The sequence below is a fragment of the Aptenodytes forsteri genome, unplaced genomic scaffold, assembly GCF_000699145.1.
Source record: "Aptenodytes forsteri isolate BGI_AS27 unplaced genomic scaffold, ASM69914v1 Scaffold65, whole genome shotgun sequence".
Lineage (NCBI taxonomy): Eukaryota > Metazoa > Chordata > Aves > Sphenisciformes > Spheniscidae > Aptenodytes > Aptenodytes forsteri.
Window position 1 is genome coordinate 8,978,809 of NW_008795127.1, and position 18,561 is coordinate 8,997,369.

Consider the following 18,561-nt stretch of genomic DNA (forward strand, 5'->3'; position numbering starts at 1 on the left):
GTTGGAGAAGTTTGTGGAGGACTGTCTCCTGTGGGAAGGACCCCATGCTGGAGCAGGGGAAGAGTGTGAGGAGTCCTCCCCCTGGGGAGGAAGGAGCGGCAGAGACAACTGTGTGATTGAACTGACCCAACCCCCATTCCCCATCCCCCTGTGCCGCTGGAGGGGAGGAGGTAGAGAAAAATCAGGAGTAAAGTTAAGCCTGGGAAGAAGGGAGGGGTGGGGAAGGTGTTTTAAGATTTAGTTTTATTTCTCATTATCCTACTCTCATTTCATTGGTAAAAAATTAAACTAATTTCCCCAAGTAGAGTCTGGTTTTGCCCATGATGGTAATTGGTGAATGATCTCTCCCTGTTCTTATCTCAACCCATAGGCCTTTTGTTGTATTTTCTCTCCCCTGTCCAGCTGAGGAGGGGAGTGATAGAGCGGCTTGGTGGGCACCTGGCATCCAGCCAGGGTAAACCCACCATGCAGGTGGATGACTGGCAGCATTCTCAGTCTCACAGAGTGTCTGAATTTCTCTTTTGTTCCCGAATGCTAGAAACTGCAAAGTAGGTTTGTGTCAAGATTTCAAGGGTGAAAAAATAAATTCTGTAGAAAATAATGCTATTATGAATAAATGATTGCTTGAGTTTGTAATGACTCATGATTTCTTATAATCGCAAATTATCTTTGTGTTATCTTATTATTTGTTCTGAAAACACATAAAATGCTTTTCTGAAAGTATATTCTATATAACTTTTTTGTATCAGTGGAAAAAATACTGTGAATGAAATCATTATAGGGACAATTTTTTGCTTGGTCTCCCAAATCTTCACTGCAGGAAATAAAAGACACATTGTTAGAATATTATAAGGTTAGAATTTTGTATTCATTTACAGGGAAAAATCTGTGTAGAGTTTTGTGTTCATTTACAAGGGAAATATAGACTAACTTGAATATTTGGGGATTTTAATGCAGATTTGAATACAAAAGATATCACATGTTTTCAGTCTATATAGAACTTGAAAAATGTCTTAGGTGGCAACTTTAATGAACTTGTACCAAATTTTTCAAGTGGCATTCTTAACAACATTCAGTACTTAGGAAGTGTGACAGTAGGAGTTGGTCAGTAAAGGACTGACAGCTTAATCCAGGTGAGCAGCCCCTTGTGAGCACTGAACTACTGGAACTGAGACCTGAAACAGGTTACTCTACCTTTCATAGATTTTTTTTTTTTTTTTTAAGAAGAGTTAGACACTGGGGAATTTCAGATTAAGTACCTTCTTTTAAGGAACGTATAGTAGTGTGGTATACTTCACACTTAGGTTGGATAACTGTGTTGAATGCATTCAGAAATGCCTTGGACACTGAGCTGCTTTCATAAAAATAACAGAAGTGTGCATGCTGCCGCTCAGACATTCAGAGTGAGTATTAGTGGATTTTCTCTGAGTGATGTGTACAATTTTTGGTGGCAAATGAGGTGGGAATATTAACTAGTAGTGTGTCTGTGGATCTCCAAGTCTAGTAAATAAAATAATACTTTCAATCATACAATGATACATATTCCCAAATGTAGAAAGCATTAAGGAACACTCTTCTATGCTAATGTCTTTTTTTTTTTCCCCCCCCTGAGCTTTCTGCTCCAAATGCAAGTTTTCCCCCCTGAGCTTTCTGCTCCAAATGCAAGGCATCTTTCATAATGGCTTCTTTAAGCTAAATATAGAACAACATTTAAACTTCCCCCAAATAAAACCAAAAAAACTCAGCTAAACCAGGCATGTATGGAGAAGTAGCCCTAGGGATAAAATGGGTGTTGGGACAAAATGAGACAGGTTATTTCTGTACTTGGTGTTTTCTGGAAGGTAGCATAAGTATTTTAAGTGGTAAATATAGCATCAGAGTCTCTGCAAAACAGAACTTAATATTTAATAAACGTTAGTATCTTCGTAGCTAGTAGTTAAAACCATGTGAGAATGCAAATGGTTTAAATTGTGGTGCTGTTAGACACTTTGTTTATAAAGCTGGTGCATAGACTTTCTGAATGATAAGTGTTATCTTTCAAATGCAGATGAACACTCTCTGTGCACTTCATGAAAATTAAGAGCTATTGAACTCTGTCAGATAGAAATTTGAAAATACACCGTGCATTTTATTAGTGCTTAAATTTGTTGCAGTGTTAAATATGGTGTCTTCTACTAGTGCAGAGTTTAGCATGCGTTGGTTAATATATAGGCTTGTTGTTTGGTTTTCTTATCAGTCCGTACAGTTAGACGTCTTTAAAATCTGCCTTGGAGCAGCTGGCAGCTGACGTGCTGGTGTTGGCACCACCCAGGTTCAACGTGACATCACTACGAGAAGTCTACCTCAGTGCTCAAGGAAGTTGATGTGGGAGCCACACTCCATAACGTGTGGCTAAACTGCTGAATTTAGTAAATGCTGAGAACACAGAGGGCATGTAAAAATGGAATTCCTGAAAAAAATTGTTCCCACTGTCATTTCTGGAGATGTAGTTCTGGATGTTGGGAGTACTGCCCGTGAAAGCTCCCCAAGGCTACTGAAGATGAGACGTGTCAGACTGTTTTCATTAGGACAGACAATAGATGAAGACGAGGAGACACATGTTTTACATCCTGTTTACAGTATGTATCCATGTCATCAACCTGGTAAAAACCCATTACTAAGCTTTTTCTTCAGATCGTGATTATTTTGCTAAATTGATGGATTTGATTTGTGCTGGTTTTGGCTGGGATAGAGTTAATTTTCTTCATAGTAGCTAGTATGGGGCTATGTTTTGGATTTGTGCTGGAAATGGTGTTGATGATAGAGATATTTTCGTTCTTGCTGAGCAGTGCTTACACAGAGTCAAGGCCTTTTCTGCTTCTCACCCCGCCCCACCAGCGAGCAGGCTGGGGGTGCACAAGAAGTTGGGAGGGGACCCAGCCAGGACAGCTGAAGAAGGAAGGGGGGGACGTTCGGAGTGATGGCGTTTGTCTTCCCAAGTAACCGTTAGGCGTGATGGAGCCCTGCTTTCCTGGTGATGGCTGAACACCTGCCTGCCGATGGGAAGGAGGGAATGAATTCCTTGTTTTGCTTTGCTTGCGTTGTGTGGCTTTTGCTTTACCTATTAAACTGTCTTTATCTCAACCCATGAATTTTCTCACTTTTACCCTTCCGATTCTCTCCCCCATCCCACCGGGGGGAAAGTGAGCGAGCGGCTGCGTGGTGCTTAGTTGCTGGCTGGGGTCAAACCACGACATGATTATAAAAGGCCTTTTTATGAGAGTCACTCTGATAATGGTGTCTTTAGTTTTAGAACTATTTTATCATTGACACACTATCATGCGTTAGTGACCTGTTTGAAAGCAATTTTATAGGATTTCTAATGTGTTCTTTGTCTTTTTTTTTTTGCTCTGTGACTTTTTTTTTCCTTTTTCGGGTTAAGTATCCCTATTTAAGTTTTTAAATTGTAATGTAGCTATGATTAGGCACTAAGAGTTGTCTGGACAGATGTGTGCTGCACAGAGCTCTGACTGCAGCGCAGGGTTCAAGTTTTGTGTCGTCTTTTCTCTCCCTGTTTTTCAAATCCCCTAAGTTTTCAAAGGCTTTCCTTTTAAGAGTTTTTTTTCATTTGAAAAATGTTAATGCTTTCCTTTTTTAGTGTTTTGAAGATTGCAGATTTTTTTAATAAACAGAATATGTAAATTAAATTAGTCAAGTAAAAATACAGACATTGTATAGATAATTTTTAACTTAAGAGCATGGGTAAGCTTGCTTGTATAAAGATTTTTTTTTTCTTTTTTACTACCTGTTAGTGTCTAAATATTACAGTGTATTGTGCTAATAAAAAGAAGTAGAATGAGTTAATGTTCCTTTTTCAGACAGTTCAGCTGGGTGGCAATGGAAAATCCAGTTTTACTTTTTTTCCTTTTTGCCTTCAGCTAAAATAGTAATGTCTTGAGCCTTTATGGTCTTGGATCCTGATGGCTATCAGATGCACAGTTTTTACCCTTTGCTATGTGGGGGCTGTTTTCAGGAATTAGTGTGGCCTTGCAGTTTTTTCCCTTATGTGTCTAACTGCAAAGATAGGAGATGGTGACATCCATCTTATTGGGTGCTGAACTTACATCCTTAACTATGGAATTAAGTTTGTGGTGGTGGTGGGAGAAAGGGTTTTCCCTGGAAAAGCTTTTCTTAGCCTTTCTGATTGTAGTATAAACCACTTTTTTTTTTAATGTGTCAGGTTGAGTAACGTTGGCAGTTGGGGAAAGCAGGGACAGTTCCATTTTGTTAAACAATTATTCCTGTGTATAACAAATTAGAACAGTAATGGTATGGGCTATTGAGGATTTCTTACAGTATAAGGTCTGTTAAGACTCTTATTGCCTATCTGCTTGAAAACTCTGATCAGAAGCTCATGGTGTCTGAAAAGGTGATGCTCTTTTAGCCAGGTTTGTGTCCTCATTTAACTTTGAATGCTGTAGAGCACTGAAGTTTGTAGTTGGATATCACTGTGATGTGCATAGCTTAAATATCTCCATAGGCATATCTCATCAATTCTGCTTTTATGCTGTAATTATGGTTTCTTTATAGCTCTCACTTTTAAATAATATTTTATTTCAAATGTTATAATTTCAGAACAAATAGAATTGTTTTTGTGCCAGGTTAAAAGAAAATTCTATAGGCTGAAGTTTGTAGTCAAGACAGATGCCTTCATCTAACCTTGTTCAATGTTTTGTAGATAGCTCAAGCAAATGAGGATAATAAACATAGAATACACCAGTCCTACTGTTGAAGATGAATTCTCCTTTCTTGCTCATTAAATATTTGCCAAATGGTGATTATTAGGAGTGATTTTGTGGAAATCAGTAGTGCCTGACTAATATCACTTAATAGTGTGATGTCATCATTTGTGAAATGCAGACTTATAGTCTGTTCTGGGATCATGCTTTTGCAATAGCAGATAGTAGCTGAATCCTCTTTAAATTATCTGCTTATTTCTATTTTTGTATCTTGGTAATGGAATGAACTGCTCTGCTGGAATAGAGCAAAAGAACTACTGTGTTTACCAGTTGGGTATGCTGCAGAAGGCAGGTGTCGACGAAACAGGTAATAAAACAATAGAATGATTTGAAAAAAAATTATAAACATTTAAAAAATTGTAAACATTTGCTTGCTTAATGTCAGCAGATGTGGTGTTAACGCACCACTGAATTTAATATAATGAAGCTGTTCAGGAACTCGATAGGTTTTTAAAGCTAAGGTGGTTTGTCCTGTAGAAATGTTTGAATTTGAAAGTGGGCGGGGTTCTTTTTTCTTTTTCCTTTCTGTTCCTTATTGCTGCTGGTTAGGCAACATTTTTGTATTAATGAGAATTTAGGTGAAATACAGAGCCTGACAATAATTTTAAAGTATAAAAGTATTTTAGAAGATCTTAAACAAACCAACCAAACAAAAAACCTATTCCTGGCATCCAAAGCATAAAAGTATTATTTTGATAATACCACTTAGTTGGGTTTGCATATATCTGACCTACATATTTTGTGTGAAATTCAAGGATGGGATTCTTTCTTTTTTTTTAGGATTAAAACATTAATCAGTATCGCCTTCCAAAATGTTAACTCAATTAGTATATATACTTTTGTTTTATAGCCGAAAACAAGACCTTAGAAATATATGCTGTGACACATCTTTTAAAATATGTAGCTTCCATCAGACTGGTTTCAACTGTATTTTAGAAATCTTTCATAACTGTCTTTTTAGATCTATAAGATTATTAGAACTCTAGGGGAAAAAAAAATCTCATTTGCTGAAGTATTTGCATATGATTGTATGCATCACATGTATCTATCAGATGTTAGTAAGTAGTTCTTTTAAATTTGCTGTAGCATTTAAGAGTTGACATGTTCTCAGTTTTAAAAGTGTCCTTCTCAAAAAAGCTACAATCCAAATCAAACACAAAGATGAGCTCGGAAGATCCAGAGAAAGTATTTTCATGTACCCAAAACCACATACAAATGTGTACACATACAGACACTTCTATAAACTATTTCGTATTCTCTCTTTTGCTGTTTGTAGCGTTAAAGAAGGGGAACGCCATGACTGCTCTGTGCAAACTGGCAAGTGGCAGCTGTACCTGTGGTGTGTGAAATGTGCCCTTCTGTTGCAGGTCTGTGCTTTGGTTGCGTTGTAAGGCAGGGTAGCTAATACTGTAGGACAGTCTTAATAGCCAACCGTGTAAGTCAAATCTGCAATAACCGCACAAGAGATGTTAAATTTATCAGTGATGTGAGTATTCTTATTGCTCGCAGTGTCCACATTATTTCTGGGTATGGAAAACTCGCCTTCTGCAAACATTAAACGTGCTTCCCTTCAAGTGCCTTTGCTAGGGGAGCAGAAATAAGCCAACAGAAGTGTGTTCTTTGGTGGTAAAGAAATGAGTAATAGAGTTGTAATTGCCTCAGGGGGCTAACAGCAGGGGCTGAATAGACATAAACTGCCCATGAGCACTGTGTCCCTCTAATGCCAGCAACTCTGTGGGGCATATTCAGCTCCATGTTGCATCTCTGATCAGCCTTGTACAGCAGAGGATGATGGAGGCCCAGCATCTATCTGGAATAAAAGTCAGTTTCTGTACCTGAGTTCTGAGTTTGTTAGAGAAGACTGGAGGGGCTAGCGGGCAACTAAGTACCATGGCTGCCCCCTCCCCTGCCCCCCAATCTCTGCATCTCGCTTACATTCAGAGACTGCTCTGTAATACTGTTTGGGATCCAGAATGCTATTTACATAAAAATCTCTAACCCTTTCCCCTCTTTTCTTATCACAGCAGATAGCATTGTTTTGCTTGGATAATGCCGCAGGAAATTGTTCTATGTATATTTTCCATACGAAGTAGTAAAGAACCTTTCCTAAAGGGCCTCTGAAACCAGCTCTTGAAGCTCTTTGCAACAGAAGGTAGGGGAAGGGGATTTTGTTTACATTTTTGAGTGTGGTTTTACAAGAGCATCAGGCTGATCTAACAGTTTGCTGCCAGTGAAAAGGGCAATCTCGCTCCCAGCTGTGCAGCCTTTCCCCATCTCCTGTCGGGTGCTGGTGTGGCCTTTCCCTGAGCTGATTCATTTCACAAAGCCAGCAGAAAATGTTCTAGTATTTTTGGGGCAGTATTTTTGAGACAAATTGGCGAGGGGAATCAACTCGCTGAGAGGGCCTTTTTGGTCAGTAGTGGGGGCAGCATTACAGGTCTTACCATCACCAAAAGTAGCAGTCACCTTCTGGATACCCTCTGTTTTTAAATATATTGATTTGTGGAACATGAACTCTTTAATATTTTAGATAAATGGAAACACAAGCATCTCTCCAGTTTTATTTTAGTGCAGTGATGATATGCTTTATTATTACTGCTTATAAGCAGATACAATGACCATTGGGTAAATGTTTTTTAAGTAAGGCATTTGCTTAAGATGGAGTCAATAATGAACTGAAATAATGTCCAGCAAGTCTTTTTAAAAGTAAGCCTGAGTGCAAAAGGGGTACGCCTCTGACTTGTTCATTTAACCATTAATATGGAAAATTGACTATAGTTCTATTTAATTGTTGAAAAAAAAAAAAGATGGTATGACTTAGTTCTAGGAGATATCTCAAATATGATTTTTGGCCCTATTTTTTTGAGATCTGATTTTTTTTAGTTGTGTTGTGTACTTGGCTGTATGCCTAATATGCTTTTACTGTAGTTGTCTCAGAGTTTCATCTGAAGAATAAGCATGCAGGAACTTACAATGAATATACTTTTTTCGTACAGTGTTTGTGTGTGTTTTCCTTTTTTCTTTTTTTTTTTTTCCTTGCAAAACCTTACCTTTACCTCATGCCAAAGAGTGACAAAGTAATTGTAACTTAGTGCTTCTTTGAAGGTGGGTGTCAGTACAAATCAAAGGTAGATCTAGAAGGGCCTTTTCTTCATACTTAACAGCTACTTATATGGATTTCATGAGGAGGTAATTTATTTGTTTTCCTCTGAGATATGACAAACAGAGCTTACTTTTTTTTTTTTTTAATGCTATTGTTCACTTAATAGATTACCTCTGCATCATATTTGCAGGGGGTTTTGTGCAGCTTCTGGACTTCAAGCACTTAAAAGGTTTTCTGAGGCTTAAGTATGTTAGTATAAGGTTTCACATGACAGCTGAACCAATGTAAAGGCTCAATGCTGCGAAAAGGAGATTGTACCCTTCTACCTGTATAGTTGTCTTGTATATTCATTTGTGGTGGTCCTGGTGCATGTCTGTCCTTGGTGAGACTGTTCTATTTGCTAAACCAAGAGGGACACCCCCCACCCCCCCCTTCCCTCCCAATACTAATGGATAGGCAGCAAACTAGAACACGTGAGAGAGAACCAACAGCAAATCTAAGAAGTGAATGTCAGTAATCCTGGTGTGTGGGCTTTTTTCTGTTCTTTTTGTCTTTCTGTCCTGCAGATCATAAGCTGAAAAGTCAGAAGTAATGAGAACTCCATTTTATTAAGGAAAAAAAAAATACTGGAAGTGAAATTGGACAACGTTTAGCTGCAAATATTCTTTAAAACATCTTCAGGCTTTTTCTTTGAGATAATGCAGTTAAAACTTGGGGGGGGTGTGGGGGGGTGGGATTGTAAATAAAGCAAGTATCTCTTTACCTTTCCAATCCACAATAACTTTACACTAAAATAGTTGGGAGAGAGACAAAATAAAGCTTTTGACTTGAAGGAGAGGGGGAGAGAGGTGATAGTATGGGGATAATGAGAGAAAATTTTAACATAGCCAGAAAAACAAGCAAGTCTTCAGAAGATCCTGCAATAGCTGATTAAGGGGAACTGTGAAGTGCTAAAGTCAACAAGATGTGGAGAAACTAATTGCAAAAAGAATCATATATGCTACTGTAAAACCATTCTCTCTATGATATGCTGGTAATACAAGGACATAAAAGAATTCTTTTAAATTCTTTGTGTCTAAATTGTCCGCAGGTCTTGAAACCAACGTTTTGAGAGGGAGAGAAGGGTTTAGCATGTTGTTCCTTTTTGATTCACACTGTAAATCTCTTGCATGTAGAATAAATTTTTAAAACATACCTGTGACACTATCTATCTGTTTTCTATAATGTCTGTCTGCAATCCAAGGTAGAGTCTGTAAGAGGCTGGACAGTGTATAAAATAAAAATCTCGGCTTATTTTTAAGGAGCCATTTTCCTTTAAGTAAAATACTGTTATCCTTTAAAACACGTTAAAATCGATCACTGGGCTAAAAAATCCAAAATAACACCGCCCTAAAGCTCAAGACAGTATTTCTAAGGTCAATATATAGTATTTACCAGCAGGGTTAAATCAGGAGTTGCATATGAAGATGCCATGCTAGTGACATCAGCAGTTCAGATTTAAGTTACAGAAAGATGATAATCTGAATGTTTTGTTAAACAGTTCTTCACTTTTCAGTTGAAAAGGAAAAGAGTCCATGTTTCAAATGCAAAAGTTTTAGTTTATAGGTGATCTAACAAGTCTTAATCTCCTCTGCGGGTGGCTTTTCCTGTTTCTAGTGAAAATGTGAGTTGTAAATGGAAGAGGCAGATATGACATTTTTTCAGTAATTCATGATACTTTTCATGGCTGTTGGCAGTTTCTGTTGGCTGCACTTGTTAGCTATTTTATGTCTTGATTTGTAGGCTTCCACGTTTCTAGTTTCTTCTGTTTTAAGCTCTTCAATAACAGAATGATTCTTACCCTGTGAGTGCTACCTTTCTATGTGTTGCTTCTAAAAAGTATTACGTGGATCCAAACTGAGGGAAAGTAATTTCAACTATCTAATCTTAATCAGGGGCTACTTTGGAAAGGCTTTCCGTTTTCAGTAAATGGCATTCTTTGTGTTTCTCACTTAGCACTGAATAGCCTTTAGTTGCCCTTCAAGTAAGGAAATGTCATGAGTGCCGCCTTCAATTGGAAATATGTTTTCTCAATTAGTAAGTGCTGTTGAACAATACCTGTGATTTGGGAAGTAGTGTTCGTGGCCTCAGCTGTTTTACTCAACATGCATCTTCTTGCTCTCCAGCCAAGTTCTAAAAGGTCACTGCAAGCAGAGACCCTACCAGACAGAGGGTTCTCCGCTTGTGCTTGAAGGTTTTTGGTGTTCATATTTATTTAGAAAGGAAAGATTTTGTTATGAGAAATCCAAATGCACTACCGATTTGAAGAGAGAGGTGAAACTTTCAGAGAGCCTCATCACTTTGGCAATGGTACCTTCTAAAGGGATTAAGTTCCTGTCTGCAGCAGTTCTTCATGAGACGCTCTGGATGTTCAGGACTTGGCGTACCCTCACTTTATAAACTGTGCGATACCTTTTATACAGAGATACTACATAAATAATAATTCTTTAGCTCATTAGTACCAACGAGGTCTGTAGTGACAAGCATCTGTGTTGGACCCTGATTGCTTGGGAGACTTTCATTGCTCGTTGAGGAGACCAGTATGGCAGTATGAGCTTTAGATACTTCAGCATCAGGATGCTGTTGCACAGTCACATTAGACACTGACCCAAAAATGTCTGGTGTCTCTTGGCATCTTTTAAGATGCACTGGGGTGACCCTTGTCTCAATTACTTCTTTGAGAAGATGACTGGCTGAAGGAAGAATGTTTTTAATTTCAAAACATTTTCTAACTTGAAAGCAGGAAAAACAGGAAGTAAAACACATAAAAGCAGCTCATAACTTGTATAAAAATACTGTATTTCTCCAGTAGGTTGTTTTCTGTTGGTTAGAATTGGTTTTAAAGTATTTTTTTCTTTATTCTTTGGGGTTTCCATAAACTCTTATTTCATGGAAGGAGCAGTGTAGAACTGAGTAGTTTAATTTGCCCAGAAGTTGATGAAATTATACCATATATATTTGTAGGTAGATTGTATGTTTGGAAAGTTAACATGTTCATGTTCATTACTGAAAGAAATCAACAGTGTGCTAGTGCTCTATCAAGAAATAACATGACTGACAAATAGAGAGCAGCCAGTTCCATGAATAGAAAAAGTCTAAGCATATTCTCCATTTACCTGAACGTGTTTCTACCATCTGATTTCAGTTCTGCATTTTTCTTTAACTAGTAGGGATTGCAGTGATGCTGTCCCCTTCCATTTGATCTGCTCTGCCAGGTGCAGGTGTGTGGATGGAGAGCTGCCTGCGGCATCGCAGGTGACGTGATAAGTTTCATAGCTGCTGGGTGGTCTCTCCCAGTGCTGGCACAGGTGCATCTGCTGGCGGAGGCTATTTTGTAATCCACCAGCTGAGGCACTTTAGGAAACTTTGTACTGTGAACTATTTGCAGAACTTCCAGACAAATGTGGCTTTGTTGTAAAGTTTTAGCGTGTGTTAGGTGTTTGCGTTTAGCTAACTTTGGGTTTGTTACTTCTCGTTTTCTCCCTTCCTGATTTTTGTATTTCTTTTCTCGCTTTTCTTCAATGTAACAGCGTGCTTCCTGAGGATAAAGGTTCAGAAATGACACTCATATGAATTCCGTTAATTCTAACGCAAATCAATGTGTATGTATTAATTACCTTTTTTAATCTTAAAGCATTTCTATTTTGTACTCCTGCTTCAGGTTCCTACAAGAATATCTGTTGTTTCACAGAGGTGGGAAAGCTGTAAAATTCAGCACTAAAAGCAGTTGTTTAAATCCTGGTAACTAAGGCATTAAAAAAATGCACTGTAATTAAACATTTGCTAGCTTTGGCGTGAAGAAATATGCCAATTTACTTCAACTATGAAGAATGCCGTATTAATGTAATTATTTTATTTATTTGTTTATTTATTTAAGATATTGGGCGACGGAGCTCCTTATGCTCCTGCCCTGTGTAACTAAACATTGGGAATGGCAATTTCAGGAGGTGAAACCTCGAGAGAAAATTGCCTGGCCATGCCTTGCCCCTGCTCGCTTTCCTTCTCCCGCCTGTAACTACAGCTTTCAAAGTCCTTATACTGTGTGTGCAGAGCTTGCAGCTGGCAGAGTAGTTTTACATACCTACATAGGGATTTAAGCTACAGTGGAGTAAGTTGGTAGGCTTGTGCTTGTGAGGAGGTCTAGCAGAGACACCTGAAGTAGTTCCCACTTGTAACTGTGCAGTCCCGCATCCCCCTGCCTACCATTAGCACTCTGTGGCAGAGGTGGCTGAACCAGACATCTGCATTATGCGGGGCTGTAAAGTGAGTGCTTTAATGTATAAACAGAAATGGGCTGCAGGCTGCCAACGGCAGTGGCTCGGGAGCAAATGTTCAAGTTTGCTTATGGCGGAGGGAGGAAGGCAGAAATTTATCTCCTGGCGCAGGGCAAGGCAAATCTGCGAGTACCTTCAGCTGCTGCTGTGAGTCTAGTGGGAGTCTGCAGCCAAGAACATTTTCTACCCAAGTACTATTGCACTCATGAGGCTTAACAGACTTGGGACTTCTGTTCTGTGCTGAGTGTACCCCTATAGCTAATTCACTTTAATTTTTTTTTTTTTAAGAAGTTTTCCTGGATGAGTCCTAAACTCTTGGTGTTTTTTTTTTCCCAATGCTTTCTATGGGGATAGAGTAGCTGATCCTCACATAATGCAAATATGATGTTTCCCATAAAAGTGGCTCAGACATCCAGCAGCTTGGGAGGAGCAACAAAAATAGAAACATAACTGATTCGTAGCAGTTATCTTAAGGCCTTGTAGGGTAACAGAGTTAAGCCTTTCTCTATTCCATCCATTTAAATGCCCAGCAACTAAGCTGGGATTTTCCGTGTAGCTCCGTAACTGTTTCCAGGTTCCATTTAAAAGGTTGGTGAAAACTGGAGTGCTGGTTCCCCAAAACCAGTACGTTGGTATATTAATGCTGAAGCACAGTAAGGAGGCTGACACGGTACAGAATCGGGCAGATCAGATCTTAGGGCAGTTATTTCAAGTTGTCCGACACAGACAGAACCGTACCAATCGGGCTTTGTACCTTTAAGGTTTATTTGCAGTCATGGAAGGTCAAAATTGAGCATCTGAGAGGGAATAAATCACTGAGTTCTCTAGAATTTTAACTACAGGGATGCCTCTGAAAATCGAGAGACTTGGATTTGTCAGGCTCATGAGATATGGTTACAGCTATAGGTTCGTGTATCACCTTACCTGTCTCATTTCCTCTTGGAGAGAGGTTGGTTAAATATCATCTCAGAACTGCCTGCTGGGTTGTTTGAAATGTTTCACCTTTTTATTACTGATTCATTTCCTTGTAATCTTGTAATGTTTGCTGATCTGGAAAGCTGGATTTTCAGGAAGGGCCGGATTGAAATCTGTTAGTCTAAATCCTTACGAAGTTGGTGAAGGTCTTTGTTAAACTACCTTGAAAGCTATTTGATTTTTCAGGATTTAATTATTCGTTCTTTAAAGTTGTGTGGGGAGTTTGGTTGGGTGGGGTTGTTTGTTTGTTTGTTTGTTTTTGAGGTAGGATTGCTGTTCAATTAAGATGTTAACTTACTGAAAAGTTAAATATTAACAGTATCCTCTTTGATCTTACTCAAAGACTATGTTCCGCAAGAAAGCTGTACATCTTCAGCGTCCTTCCAGAACTAGTTGGAAAACTCATAGTTATAATTTACTTTAAATGGGAAATATTATTTGTAGTTCTTTGCCTGAATGCATTTTCTGTCAGTCCGTATCATCCTGAAGATGAATGTAGTAGGACTGAAAACCTCAAAGAAACTGTTGGAAGCAACAGTGACTGCATGTTTTTTTACATAGCTTAAAAGAATGCCTTTAGCTGTGTTGTTTAAATGGAATATTTATGCTGGAATGATTAACGCAAACTATTTTGTAGAGGGATAAGTAGACAAATCATATTCTGTTATCTCAGCCATCCCAGTAGAAAAGAGCAAGAACTTCATTGGGGGGGTTGGGGGAGGGAGGTAGCATGATACGAATATACTCCTAGAGAAATAAAACTATTGTAGAACTGGGGAATAACACTTCAAATGGGCGGAGGGGAAGGAAGTGAGGCTAAAAATCTGTAATGTTCCCTGTGAAACATAAATGAATGACATATAAAATGTTATTTCTTCATTTGAAAGCAAACTTTAGAAAGTCAAATATTGCTCTTTTAAGATAACTTATTCAGCAATATCTTCAGTCATGAAAATCCCCCTACCTTTTCAGCCTGTAGAGATGAAGCTGAAACAACATTGTGTGAACCACATTAAATTATTTTATGTACATTGTTCAAAATAGTTGCTAGCAATGTTTCTGGGCAGCTCCAAGAAAATGGCATGATGCTAATTAAAGAAAAGCATGTAGTGATCCTAGTAAGTATAGCAATCCTTTTAGAAATGTTTTTCTTAAATTCCAAATTCTACAAATAAAGAAAAGGAAACTTCTGTTATCTGTACTGCAGCACGATAGTGTCTGATCTCTTACATTGCTTGGGCCCTATAGCTACTTATAACACCCAGGACAACTCTTCCCTGTCGTGTGAGTGGGCTTACTGTACATGTACTGAATGTTACATCTACAAGGTATGCATTCTTGAAGTGCTGAATTGACTTTGCTTGTGTAGGTCAAGTGTGCAATGAATGAACAGTACCACGAATGGACGGTCTAATACTTTCCAGAGCAGCTGGGCTTACTGCTTGTGAATCTCATGAAGTATAGATCTATTTGCAGCCTGAAGTCTGCAGACTTAGCGTCACTGAAGCGGCTCAAGCAATTTGCTTCTAGCCATCCTCTTTACTAACAGGCTTTCATATCTGAGCAAAAAGCATGTTGTGGACTGGACACTTGCATTAATCATTTTAGTAGAGTGTAAACAGCTTGCGTTTGTAGATTGAACACTTCTGCTTTACTACACCTACAGTCCTATTCTTGTCTTGTTCTTTTAAGAGCTTACTGATACCAGTGTGCTCATTCACACATACCTCACCTTGACTCTTGAGAAAGTATCAAAACATAGACTTAATAGTAGTCTGCTCCCCTTAATAGTGAAATTTATAACCGGTCCAGAATCAAAATGTATGCAAATATTGGGATCAGTGTATAAACCACATATTTACTGGAATTCTGTAATGCCCAGCCTACTAATATAAGTATGCACAAATCCTCAGTTTGACAGTTTCTTTTTGGGTTGTTTTTCTTCCGTAAATCAGCTCCAGATCAAAGTTATTGGCTTATAGTTAAATGCAAGTGCTTTCTTTTCCATCTTCTCTCTGGGTAGTAAAATAATAATCTTATGAAAGACTTCCCATATAAGTACTCCAAAGTGATAGGTATTTTTAGGCTCTTTCACAGTGGACATACTTGCTCTCAATTTTAAACACAGTGTACTTTCCAGAAGTCTGTTTCATTTTCCTCTCTGAAAATGAGGAACTTGAAAAGAATCCATCCTGTAAATGAAATTTTCTTACACAGTTTTAGAAATACATGATGATGGTATCTTGTAACTCTACACAATGAATTTTATTGGGCTCTTCTCAGTGAATTAGCCTCGTCTGCGCTTGGCAAGGTTCAGAAGCTTGTAATCGGTGTTTTTTTCCTTCCTGCTTCTACTATTCTTGTTTTAATTAACAATAAACCAAAAAGTTACATTTTAAACTTTGTGGTTTATCCTGAAATCATCTGTTTATTCTAGTATCTGGTAGGTTATTTCATTAACTCAATTCAAAGGCAAAACAAAACCCAAGAAGTCCAAAATTGCAGTAGTTGTCATCTATACATCTCTGATTATAAAAGCATGTAAGCTGGGTTGTGAGGAAGAAGAAATGTTAGAAGGCTTGTGCACAGTTGTCTAATAAGATAATTCTTATGACACTGATGCTTATATGATAATGCTAAGATACTGACAGGTCCATTACTCCTCTTGTTAAATGGACTTTTACTGGTACTTATTAAAAAAAACAATCATCCCAGAAACCGCATTTGGTGTATGCCATTCTTATATCTTGTAAATTAATGATGTCCATTGAATCCAGCTTCTTATGTCTGTGCATATATGTATGAAAACATACATATTATGTATATTCATGTAGTATTAAAAGAGGATTTTTCTTTTCAAAATATTTTTGTTCCTAATATTAAATATTCCTAGTCTTCAATACTTCTGCTGAAATCTTTGGAAGGAAAAGCTTATACTCTTGGTACATACAGTTCTCAAAATACTCTTAACATCCTAGAAATTCTTAATGGGCTAATATTTTCTATTGCACGAACTGCATTTAAAATTAATTGCTAGTATCCTTGAGGAAGCCCTATCGACAGTCATCAGTAGTTGACATTATGAATAATTAATAGTGCAACAAAATCTCAGATGCCATGGGGGAAAGCCATGTAACTTGCTTGGCCAAACATATCAATATCATAAATAAATGCAAATTTTTAAAAATACTTCCTAACATTCATTAACTTTTGAAACACTGCTATACAGAAATACTGGCAGCTCTTCTGTTTGTTGAAACTCTTCTTAACAGGAGTCCAGGAGGTGGAACATTGAGATTAGTATTTCTATGGGTTTTTTTTAGTATATCTCCTGGGGTTTCTGGGATGATTGGTTTTTAATAAGTTTCTGATGCTAATAACTTAAAGAATAAAAGCTGAGGGGGGAAAAAGGGCAACTACAAAGAACCCAAAGTGTATTTTAAAAAGTCATTATTTTTGAGGTGCTGGGAGAGTTGGCTCATGATTTTGGAATGCATGCTGTTAACAAGGATTCCTTTGAAGAACTCTCTGTAGCCCAGTGTTAAAGGCAGTCAGAGACCAACCATAATTAATACAGTCTTTCAAATTAGTGGTGAAATTCATCAGTCAGTTCCAAAATCTGACCTTTATATCCTACTCATAACAAAAAACAACCTCTGTTATATCTTATTTAGTAAGAGGAAAAAGGAGTGCTTGAAGTATAATTTTGAATGTATTCATAAAAGAAGTGATGAAAAAGGAGTATGAGGTAATTGGAGGTACTACATAGGCAGTATTACCTGAAACAGGCTTATGAAAGAAAGTTTGATGCAATGTCCCAAAGAGTTACTCAGTGTGGATGCATGTTCTGTATGCTATCTGGGAAGAAAAATAAAGGACTATCCAGATACACGTGGCAATTTAGTACCATATTCTAGAAAAATATTGTTGAAATTTTGTGTACTTTTAATCTATGAAAACCGAGTCATCACACCAGTCTCTCTTTTAATAAAACTATTAATCTCCTGAATGGATGTCGGACAGCAGCTGTCTTGATGGTTGAATGGGCTAGTGCCGCGGCACGCTTCTCCCGCTCTTTCTCCAGTGTTGTTCTGCTGGTGTGTTAGACCTGTCGTTTAGAACTGCTTAGCTGGATATGGACTGGTCTACGTTACCTCCCTGCTAGTGATAATTATTTTGTCTTTTTGGGAGGGGGTGTGTGTGTTGATGTCTTGGTTTCGGTTAATTTAGTTAATCAGTGTACCTTGGACCCATACGATTAATTTTTGTGTTTATCTGTATGGTGTGGGTCAAGTTATAGTTTAAATAGACCTAATTAAACTACTGTTAGCAGCCAGTGTCACAGTAATCTCAGTATCCAGTTCTCTCAATTTTCTGTATTTGACCCAAGGGTAATGTTATATGTATAGTTTGGTGGCAGTTACATAAACAAGCATTATTTTCTCCTTGTCATTTCTTCCTGTCAGTATGCAGAAATCTTTCTGAAATTTTCAACTCTTAGATTTGTCCATTAAAATTTCGAGACACTTTCACATCTGTTTTTGACCTATGTAAAGAAAACACCTCAAGCTGACAGAGGGTCACCACCTTTTGATTGTGTACCCGGTAACGTGAGCAGAGTGAAGGAGGTTTATCTTGAACTGCTTTGCCCTGTGCTGAAATGGGCGAAGGCTATCGATGAGGTATCTTCCTTTATCCCAAAAGAATGGTGGTAAATCCAGAGCCCCATCTAAAGGCGGTGTGGGATTGTGTCCCTAGGAGGCCAGAGGCTTCATACCTACGGTGCTTTCCGTTGTGGCCTTGGAGATGATACCGAATGAAGTAAACAATCAGAAACGTCAAAATTGTGTTGTCAGGTCCTGTAAAAAATAGTAAGAAAAAACCCCAAGCTGCTAATGCCTGTAGGTGTCGAAGGTAAATTCCCCCGTAGTTCTCTTGCAGGCATCCACCCTGCGAACACTTCCCAGAACCTTCCTGCGCTCCACTGTGCGCGTTCTTCACGTTTGGGAGGGTTTTTTTCTTTTATTCTGCTGATCTTTTAGCGCAGAAGGCTCGTCGTGTTTTGGCGCTGTGCAAAGTAATGCTAGGCAGTTTATTTAATTCACTACAGTTTTAACGGGTCGGTTGGAAGTTTATTTAAAACTCGGTAAAGTGCAAACAGCCTTCTGTGGTCCTTTTTGATTTTAATTCTGTAGGTAGTTGTGCCCGTTTGCCCCCAAGGGGTCGGTCGGTCCGACCGTCCGCGTCAGCTGGCGGCATCCCTCGGGAAGTTTGGGTACACGCAGAAGAGCCCGCGTCCGCCCGGCCGCCGCGGGGGTCCCCGTCTTCGAAGGGCCACCGCGCTGCGTCACGCGGTTCCCTCGCTGAGCGCGGCAGGGCCGTCGCACCCTGA

The 18,561-nt window shown here is 38.6% G+C and overlaps 1 protein-coding gene across 1 annotated transcript in view; it reads left to right on the forward strand.

Annotated features, from left to right (window-relative positions):
• Positions 1–18,561, forward strand: part of FRYL (FRY like transcription coactivator) — a 165,904-nt gene that overhangs the window by 13,407 nt on the left and 133,936 nt on the right. The window contains 1 exon segment of the mRNA XM_009277425.2: positions 2,237–2,618. Coding sequence (XP_009275700.1) covers positions 2,441–2,618 — 178 coding nt within the window. The 5' untranslated portion in view covers positions 2,237–2,440.